The sequence below is a fragment of the Vicia villosa genome, linkage group LG3 (assembly GCF_029867415.1).
Source record: "Vicia villosa cultivar HV-30 ecotype Madison, WI linkage group LG3, Vvil1.0, whole genome shotgun sequence".
NCBI classification, from domain to species: domain Eukaryota; kingdom Viridiplantae; phylum Streptophyta; class Magnoliopsida; order Fabales; family Fabaceae; genus Vicia; species Vicia villosa.
Genome location: NC_081182.1, coordinates 130,190,288 through 130,200,762, shown reverse-complemented (window position 1 = coordinate 130,200,762; position 10,475 = coordinate 130,190,288). Strand labels below are relative to the sequence as shown.

The 10,475-nt window shown below is 33.1% G+C and overlaps 1 protein-coding gene across 2 annotated transcripts; it reads left to right on the top strand.

Annotated features, from left to right (window-relative positions):
• Positions 1-1,596: 1,596 nt before the first annotated feature.
• On the top strand, positions 1,597-5,643 carry LOC131656654 (uncharacterized). Of its 2 annotated transcripts, none has more exons than XM_058926302.1 (10): positions 1,597-1,677; positions 1,769-1,807; positions 1,899-2,372; positions 2,680-2,829; positions 2,942-3,025; positions 3,126-3,278; positions 3,544-3,699; positions 3,847-4,032; positions 4,122-4,591; positions 4,892-5,643. In XM_058926302.1, the coding sequence occupies exons 1-10, from the start codon at positions 1,623-1,625 to the stop codon at positions 5,504-5,506; spliced, it is 2,382 nt and encodes a 793-aa protein (XP_058782285.1). In that variant the 5' UTR covers positions 1,597-1,622; the 3' UTR covers positions 5,507-5,643. The 2 variants fall into 2 exon arrangements, with proteins under 2 accessions (XP_058782285.1, XP_058782286.1); XM_058926303.1 differs by having other exon boundaries at positions 4,930-5,068.
• Positions 5,644-10,475: the final 4,832 nt, after the last annotated feature.

Genomic DNA, 10,475 nt, shown 5'->3' with positions numbered 1-10,475 from the left:
ACTTAAATCCTAAACATATCTCTCAATTAACTTTTTTTTAGTCTTAAATTAATATGTGTATATCATTTATTTATAACAACATTTTTATAAAATGATTGAAAATATGCATGAACTTTTTTTTGGCGGACGCACGAGTCTTCTACTAGTTTATTTATGAATCCTCTAGTTTGTATTTAATGTGTAGGGCATTCGGATTTTTGTAATGAATTTGTAGTAAATATCCTTCTAATAAATTTATCCGCACGAGTCTTTTATTAGTTTATTTATAAACGGTCTAGCTTGTATTTAATGTGTAGGGCATTCGGATTTTTGTAATAAATTTATAGTAAGTATTCTTGGGCTTGCTTCAATAAATTTGCTCAGCTAAAATATACGAGAAATATCGATTTTCATGTCTGTAGTGTATAAGATTTCTGTTTTGTACTTCATATGTAGGATTCCACTCATGGAGAGATATTAGAAGCCTTATATTAGACTAAAGAAAAAAACATATAAAAGAAGTTAAGTAGCTTTTGCTTAAGCTTGAGTCTCACTTAGAAGTGAACAATTTGTGAACATATTGCACTTTGCTTTTCTTAGATATGATATGTCTCACTCATTTCAAAAGCTGCAATGATAAACAGCAAAATTAAAGAAAGGAATAAAATATTACCAATTGACTTGAACAGTGGAAATTAAAGTGGAACATACATATTAGTTTTTTTTATGTATATTAATGAACAAGGAAATTATAAATATTTATCAACAATGTTGCTTTTGGTATTCAATACAGTATTAATAAACAAGAAAATTAGAGATATTCATCGACTTGCATTTGGTATTTAAACGATATTGCTACCTGTAATAATTTGTATACTTTTTTTCCATAAAGTTTGAAACTATAGAATTTGATTTTTAATTGGTATTAAAGATATGTTTTTGTATCTACTAAATTACTAAATTTAATTTTTAGTTCTTGTAGAATGACTAAACGTCTTGCAAAAATAATTTTATAAGAATTAAAATATGAATTTTTTTTATAGAGATTAAAAATCAAATTTGAAATATTTACGGGGACTAAAAACATATTTAACAGAATATGAAATGTCTCACTCATGCATAAGCTGCGATAAGAAGCAAAATTGAAGAGAGGAAGTAAATTTTACTATATGCCTTGAAAAATGAAAATTAAAGTTGAACATACACATTTGTTTTTAACTAATTATGGTGCGGAAGTATCAGGTTGGTAGCTTAATTTGAAAAAGTAAAAAACGAAAAAACATGCCGCATTTAGTTTGAATTTAATATTAGAAATAGCAACGAGTCCGTATGTATTCCATTTCAGATATTAGAAGCCTTATATTAGGCTAAAGTAAAAAAAGAAGGCAGCTTTTACTTTAGACCAACGTAAATATACTAGAAGCCTTATATTATATGTTTCTTACACACTTGAAAAGCTGCAAAGTTGAAGAAAGGAATAAAAATATTACTAACTTAGGGACACTCCAAATGTGAAACTCGTGTATGCTCAATGTTTTTCCAAAGTATCAGATTCATTTCTTTTCTTATATAAGACAATTAGGCATCCATTAGTACATTGCAGCAACACTACCTACTTTCATTCTGCATTTCAATCTTTAAGAATGGCACATAATATGCCCTCTCTAAGCGAAGCTCAATTTTCTCCTGCTGAAGAACGTAAGTCTACACTTTCCTTATATATTGACATTCAATAGCTTTTCCACATTTTGTGATTAATTAACGCATGTTGCAAAATGAATATATGTAGGTGTGGAGTTAAGTCCGCCAGAATTGAACGATGACGAAGGTATGTCTAAACTTTCCTTATATATTGATACTCAATTGCTTCTCCATATTTTGTCTTTAATTAACGCAAGTTGCAAAATGAAATTATGTAGTTAAGGAGTTTCGAAATCTAGTAATGCAACACAAATGGAAAGATGTAATTGAGAAATACGAAAAAGATATTAACTATCACAAGATAAATATTATCGGAAGAGGAACAGCATTACACATGGCAGTAAACAAGGAAAACAAAAAGGTGGTGAAAATTCTTGTAAAAGCAATAACAGATCTACGTAATGAAAGAAGTTTGAAAATACCGAATGAAAGAGGTGCCACTCCTCTTCACCTTGCAGCATATAGAGGGTTCACTGATTTATGTGAAGTTATAATTGGAAAAGAAGGTGAAAGGAAATATTTGATTAAAGAGGAAAATGATGATGGAGAAACTCCACTATTTTGGGCTGTCCTTGGACATAAAAAATTAGTGTTTGTTTACCTACAACAGTTTCATCCACTTGATCTCAATATTGTTATCAATAAAAATAAAACTAGCATCCTTCATGTTGCCATTCAGAGAGAAATGTTTGGTAATTTTCTTTTTATCTCTTTATTTATTTATTCATCTTTTCTTTCTATTTTTCCATATTATTAGATTTTCTTTTAACTGTCTTTATAAAGTAACGAAAGGAACTATTATATATATAACAAAATTTTAATTTTGAGGTAATCAATTTTTAATTATACTATAACTTTGAACATCTGTCATTGCAATTTTATCTTTTTAAAACATTCAAGTTTTTAATGAAAATAATAACTTAAATCTGGGTAAATTAAAAACAATATCGAACATTATATCTTGTTAATAATAATAATATAAGTTTCTTGTGCTAACAGATTTGGCAATTATAATAATGTATTTCTACAAAGGACTTATCTCTACGAAGGACAGTTATGGAACCATTCCTCTTGAAATTCTTGCTTCTAGGACATCAGCCTTCCCGGATAGATATAAGCTATCTTGGTGGAAGAATATTTTGTTTTACTGTACGTGAGATAGCTTGGAAGTCCAAATGTCATTATCTTGAATTATTTTTACTTTTATGTCAAATGTCATGAAAAATATAATAATATTGTTTAAAAAAATTTGGTGTCAAAGGTTTTACTACAAGCCGCGACGATGTAGCAACTACGATGAAATTGTTTTCATGCAAGGATGAAGCTAAAGAAAACGCAAAAAATGGTATGTTTCCGTTGAATAGCTCTTATGATCACTTTTCCACTATTAACTATTAATTGTAATTACATATATATTTTTTTTAATATATGTGGTATCCAACTAGTCGGATCGACTAATCCATATAGAAGGTTTTCACCCCGCGTAGCCCTTGAGGGTTTGGGATTTTCTTTTGGTCTCGGGCACCATCGAACTAGAGACCCCAAGGGGAGCAAACCCTTGGGACCCGAGCTCCCTCCCGCTGGGCCAACCCTGTCAGGTTAATAGTACTCTCGTTTCCTTTGCAAATATTGTTGACACCAATTATTTATGACAATATTTTCGTAGTTATTTTACAGTTTTATTTTCTGTTACAACAAGTTTGTTGTAGGATCAGTTATAATTAGTTGTAAATTGTAATCACTTGTTTTAGTTAGAGCTAAGTCAAATTCATTAAGTATAAGCTATTTTTCATTTTCATTTTCTCTTCATTTTTATGAGAATTTTATTCAACTAAAATAACAAAAGAATTGTATTTAGTGCAGAGGGAGAAAGGCATTGTTGTTTAAATATGCCTCTTTACACTGTTAAAGACTTAGAAAAAGAATACAAAATACCAAATTCTGAAGAGTCTTTTTTTGCATGGTCAATCCTGTCATTATTGGGCATGTATATTCAACGCTCAATCGTGTCACTATTGGGTATGTATATTCAGCGCTTCTAACTCTAATTTTACATGCTTTTATTTCAGTCGACATTTATAATACACTTTGATATAGATGTTGTATATATATGTTTGTTTCCATAACTTGATCAATAAGTGCTCTTTTGCTTACTTGTTTTTGCAGGCTTTAAGGAAATAAAGACTATTAAGAAGAAACAAATATATGGTTATCAGCTGTTGGAAAAATTTATGAAAGAACCTATTGATTCATACATGGGTGGTGGGGATGATCGGCCACCAGCTAACACAGATTTTGATCGCCCTGTGTTTCAAGAATACCAAGAGATAATAGAGAAAAAAGGGAAAGGAGGTAAATAATACTAAGTACAAAAAATTAATGAAGATAACTTTATGATTAAAATGTAAATAATGAAATAATAAGCATTTCAATATTTGCAGATACCACAATGCAAGAGACACCAGAAAATAAAAAATTGGAGAATTCAAAAAATAATGATGGAAAAGATACAACATTTTCGAAAGTAGTAAAAAGTGGCATTGCAGTAGATATTAAATATGATAAGAAAGTGAAAAGTGATGAAAAGGACACAGAATATTTGATTGCAGCAAGTCATGGAATAGTTGGCATGATGGTTGTGCTTGAATTAAATATTGAAAGCGTGATCGATGAGACTAACTCTAACAATGAAAATGCATTGCTTTTGGCAGTAAAGAATAGGCAACCAGATGTTATTCAACATTTTCGGAACATTTTACTTAAAGGAGTATTTGTTCACCTAAGTCAACAAATTGATAAAAGTGAAAATACCATGTTACACTTGGCAGCATATACATCAGAACAGAGAAAAAATACTTGGAAGATATCTGGTGTTGCCATGCAAATGATGTGGGATATTAAGTGGTATAAGGTACGTTTATAGTTTAAAATCAGAATCGTCTTTGAATATATGTACAGTAGACTATAACATAGAGCTCCAATTTTTTTGTGAGTAAGTTGTTGCTAAGTATTCTCTCATATCATTTTTCATAGTTAAACAGCAGTTATATAGGGTGTCTTCTTGTTTTGTGACAATTAAATTGTGGCTAACACAAAGCTTGCAAAAATTTAAGAGAGTTATAAGATTAATTATTACTTATCACTCTATTTTTATTTTGTCATTTTTTAAGTTTTTTTAAGTTGTATTAACATATATATTTTTTTGTTATAGTACATAAAAGAAATAACACCAGAGTATTTCCAAAACAGACTTAACAAAGATGGACACACTCCAAGTGAAATATTTAAGACAACACACGAAGAGATTCTAAAGAGTAGTGTTGAATGGTTGAAAGATACAGCAGAGTCATGCTCAGTTGTAGCAGCTCTCATTGCTGGTGTTTCCTTTGCGACATCAGGCAGTGTACCTGGTGGCAATCAACAGACAGGAGAACCAACATTAGAAGGACAACCTGCATTTGAAGGATTCGCTATATCTTCATTAATTGGACTTTACTTCTCTGGAACAGCACTCATCATGTTCCTTGCTATACTCACTTCTCGAAAAGAAATCAAAGACTTTCGCATAAACTTGCCAGTTCAGCTTCTTTTGGGCTTGAGTTCTCTCTTTGTATCCATTGTTGCTATGTTTGTTTCTTTCTGTGCCGGACACTTTTTCGTGCTTACAGATAAATATACAAAGGGGGGTATCTTGTTCTATTTATATATTTCTATTTGCTTGCCCGTCACATTCTATGCAATTGTTCAAGTTCCTTTATTCATTGATCTTCTTACAATTATTTTGAAGAAGATTCCGCCCCCAAGTGTTAAGGGTGTTCATCTATAAAGGTGTTTTCTTTTTTTTTTTTTGTTATGTGAATTGATACTTATGAGTTTGGTTTGTACTTGAATATTGTAATTTTTTATGTTATGAGTACTGGTGTGAATGTAGTGTGATTTACTAATTTGTATAAATATAAGGTGTGATAAGGATGACACAATTTAACTTTTTGTGAACTTGTGAGGTGTGATAAGGATCATATGAATTTTCAACTACTTCTCATCTCATTTTCCATCCATTATATATACTAATAAAATGTTTGTGCGTTCTTATGATTTGATTAATGATTTACTAAAAAATATTAAATTATTTGTTGTATAAAGTACTCATATAGAATTAAAATATAATCTCTTCTAAAGTGATTTAAAACACCAACTTATTATTTTAAAGTAGATAGATTAAAAACAAAAATGCTATAAAAATAAAGGTAAAATTGTTTTAATATAATATTTTTATGTATTTTTATGTAGTTTGTTTTTTTTTTAAGCAAGGATATATTGAAAAGGGAATCCAAGTTCTCCTAAGATCTTGATACAAAAGAAAAGGCAAGTAAGAGCCTTAAAAGAAAAATTACACACCAATTACAATCTACAATAAATATAACGTATTTTTGTTAAACTCGTAAATATTACAATTGGGTTGGTTAATTTTACCTATGAATGTTCATCTCCATACTAAAGCTTTTATCTCCCAAACGACATCTGATATGTTCCACAAATATTTATAAAAATAATACCGTTTCTAGTCAATCAAAGGGTTCACACAACCGCCAACCAAATAGCCCCTTCCTCTCCTTTCTTGATTTTCCCTTCCTTACAATTCTTGTGCCACTTCGAAAACCCTTCCTTGAACGATTCAACTATGCCATAATTGAAACCGATCCAAAAAGCCACATCCTTCCAAACTAAAGACACATTCTGACACAACAAGAAGGAGTGGAGAGAGGATTCAACACTTCTTTCACATACAACACATAAAGAATTATGAGAAGGTGAAATACCTCTGATAGCAAGAAGATCTTTTGTTGGTAATACGTTTTGAAACACCGCCACCCGAAAACTCTTATCTTGATCAGAACCTCCGTCTTCCAAAGTTTAGCAAATGCTTTGTCAAAACGATCTATAGGGTCGTACGGGGCGTTCTGACCAACGATAACTTTAAAAAAGTTTGCAAAGAAACCCCCGGTAACAAAGGAATAGAATACAAAGAAGGAAGAATGTCCTTGAAAATGCCCGAATCTGTCCATGCTGAATGCCAAAAAGGAGTTGAGAAACCGTTGCCCACCACGAATTTACAACCATTCTCAATTGAAACCAAATTCGCCCACCACGAAGAACAAGATCCCTTCCTCTTATGATTACTAGCACCATTGACGATCTTACAATGTAAATCACCATATATTGCTTTCAAAACATTATACCATTTCTCATCGTTGCCCACCAAAATTCTCCATTTCCATTTGCAAAGAAGGGCCTCATTGAAATCCTCGATTCTTCTCAACCCCAAACCTCCTTTCTCCACCGATAAATAAACTAATTTCCAATTCTCCCAAAGGATACATCTCCTATCCGCCGTCCCACCCCATAAAAATTTACTTTGCATTTTAGTAATTTCCTTAACAATACTCTTCGGAGCTTTGTAGAACGAAAGCGTGAAGATGGAAAGACTCCCGAGAACCGTCTTCAAAAGAGTTAGTCTATCTCCTATGCTTAAGTATCTACCCTTCCAACTATTCAACCTCTTTTGGATTTTATTCACAAGGGGACGCCAAATGGATATTATTCATGTGTTACATATTATAGGTATTCCAAGGAACACGAACTCATCCTTTTCCCTCTTGCAACCAAGAAAAGAAGTTGCCACCTCCATAAAATTACTACTAATATTGATTCCGATGAGTTTACTTTTGTGAAAGTTAATGCCTAGCCCCGAAATAAGTTCGAATCCCCTCAAAACGGATTTGATGGCCCATAGATGATTCTAACTCCTGTCACCAACCAAAAGCGTATCATCCACGAATTGAAGAACATCTACAAAGCATTTTCCGTTAATTGAAAAACCCGCATAATCTCAATTAAGAACCTCCTTGTCTATCAAGCCTTTCAAACCTTCCTCCAAAAATAATGAAAAGGAAAGGGGATATCAGATCTCCTTGCCTTAATCCTCTTTTCCCCTCAAACTCCCTTGTTGGGCTACCGCTCACCAATACCGATATATTGTTATTGAAAATCAACGCTTTCATCCAATTCGACAATTTCTCCCCAAACCCCATCTTATCAAACATAAAACGGATGAAAGACCAACTCACTTTGCCGTACGCCTTTTCGAAATCAACTTTAAAGAGTAAGCAACTTTTATTCTCGTTCTTAGCGAAATCCACCACTTTGTTTGCCTCAAGGAGACAGTCTAACAATTGCCTCCCGGGAACGAAAGTGTTTTGACTTAAGGAAATGATCTTACCAATCACTTTCTTGAGTCTAGCCTCCAAAAGTTTCGAAATCACCTTGTAAATGCATCCTACCAAGCTTATAGGTCTATAGTCATCAAGATCCAAGGGCGTATTTTTCTTAGGAATTAAAGCCAAGAAAGAAGACGTAATAGATTTAGAAAGGAAATCTCTCGAGTAAAAGTCCGAGAAGCAAGCCACAAAATCTTTTTTTATAAAGCTCCAACACTTCTTAATGAAAAGAATAGAAAAACCATCGGGACCCGGACTCTTCGCTCCATCACAACTCCAAATTGCCTCTTTAATATCCCTCTCTTCAAAAGCTACTTCAAGAGATCTCCTTTGCTCCTCACTAAGCCTCTTAAATAAATGCCCTTCTAACGTTTGTTTATTCGAAAGATTCTCTTTGAATTTGTTCCCAAAGTGGTAATAAACCTCCCCTTTTACCTCCTCCACCGATTTGAACACTTCTCTAGTTGTTGTTAAAGGACCAATATGGTTTCATCTCAGTCTACCTTTCATGATCGAATGGAAGAACCTATTATTGACATCACTGTCATTAATCCATTTCAATCTCGAGCATTGGATAATCATATTTTCATTAATCTTGAGATTATGCCAAAACGTTTTACTCGCCTTCTTCATCTCCTTCACCCATTCACCTCCTTCACCCATTCCTCTACATCCAAGTCTATCTATAATATGGTGGGAGAATTGAATTTTTTAAAATGTTGCGGATAACAAGAGTCCCCACCACTTTTATTTTATCCAATTAGGAAAGGCAAAAAGAACAGGAAAGACCTATGAAAGATTTTGAGTTCGGGGGTAGGTTATACAAAGGTTAGCTCACTTTTGTTTGTTTGAAATGTTTGAAAGTGTAGTGTGTGTTTAGAAAAAGATTTTGAAAAAAGAACTTTAACTTTGTAATGATCTTCGTACGGATGTATACAAAGTATAGTCTTTAAAAATTGTTTTGAAAAGAAGTGTATGAAAAGCATTTGTTTTAATTAAGCAAACAATTAAGAACTACCTACCCTAAGTTTAATGTCTTTCTTGTTCTTTTCCTTTCGTTAAGGGAAAGAGACTATCCACACCATTAGTTAGTTGGAAGTCCTTTCATTGGATGTATTCGGGAAATCAAGGGTCATCGTTTTGCCATAGGGCTATCCATACCATGAGGATGGCAGGAAGTCCTATGAATTGATGAGAATAGTCATAAAGGCAACAAGTAAGGATACCTTAGCAATGGAAGGGACTATCATCATTTAATTGAGGGACAAGATCATTTATCATAGGCAACATCAAAGGGACTATGATCTTTTTATGATGATTTTTATTAGTAGGCAACAGACCAAGATATCCCTACATCCGAGGGATTTGACTATTTAATCGAAAGGCAGCGTAAGAGAGATTAGCTTAAAGGTGATTCCTTGCATTGTAAGCCAAAGAGGAGGCTAATCAAGGCTCATCGAGGCTCATCGTGGGTCCTTATTATAGCACAAGCGAAAGCTATGTTGGCCTGACTAATTTGGCTCTAAGCAAAAGGGTAAGAGGTTTCACTAGGAATTAATCCTCTTTAGGTGTATGTGCCCTATTGTTGATCTAAGGGTTTCAAGATGTTTCATCGGGAATAATTCATCTCGTGGCAAGAGTCTGTGTTATTCTAATTAGGAGAGGCTTCACCGGGAAGTAATCTTCAATCCCATGTCATAGTCCTATAATATATATACAGTTTATATGTCTTAAGGTTTTTCTCTGATGGAGATCTAAACAGTATATTTTCACAGTTTATATTAGACAAAAATATTGAAAGTAGTAAATGAAAGCCATAAAAACTCACAGTCTGAAGAGGAAGCCTAAAGATTGATTTATGTACACAACCTTATTGAACAATTGAATGTTTTATTGAAAAACAGTTGCATGTTTTATTGAAAAGAAAAGAAAAGGTGTTGGGTCTTATACTGTAATTGAGGCCTAAGAATCTGAGATGATAAAGAAGGGTTAGGACTTATACTAAAGGAGAAGCCCAGAAGATTTGAACTGAAAACAGATGAGAAGTTGTTTTGAAAACAATTGAATTTTGAATGAAAACTGTTTGAAAAGAGATTGAATGGAAAATAGTTTGAAAAGTTTGAAAACAGAAGAATTGAAGTATGGGGCTTATACCTCAGAAGAGGGGCCCAAAGGTCTAATAGCAGTTTCATCGGGAATAATAATCCTCTTAATACCAGAGGTTTGTTTTGAAAAAACAACCGATGAAAATAGAAGAAGAGAAGGCTTGGTGCTTAAACCTTAGAAGATGAGCCAAAATGGTCTAAGAGCAGTTTCCCCAGGAATAATGCTCCTCTTAGTTCGGTATGGGACTCATATGCTAGCAGTCGAGGCAGATGACTGGTGGCTAGAGACTTGTCAGATGTTGGAGGCTGATGGTGAGGAAGTCACTTGGGTTATGTTCCGTAGGGAGTTATTGAAGAAGTACTTTCTTGAGGATGTTCGTGGCAAGAAGGAAATCGAATTCCTTTAGTTGAG

Coding starts and splice junctions, on each gene's coding strand:
- LOC131656654 (XM_058926302.1), top strand. CDS start 1,623: ATGGCACATAATATGCCCTCTCTAAGCGAAGCTCAATTTTCTCCTGCT. Junction 2,830..2,941: donor GAAGAATATTTTGTTTTACT/GTACGTGAGATA, acceptor TTGGTGTCAAAG/GTTTTACTACAAGCCGCGAC. Junction 3,279..3,543: donor CGCTGGGCCAACCCTGTCAG/GTTAATAGTACT, acceptor TATTTAGTGCAG/AGGGAGAAAGGCATTGTTGT.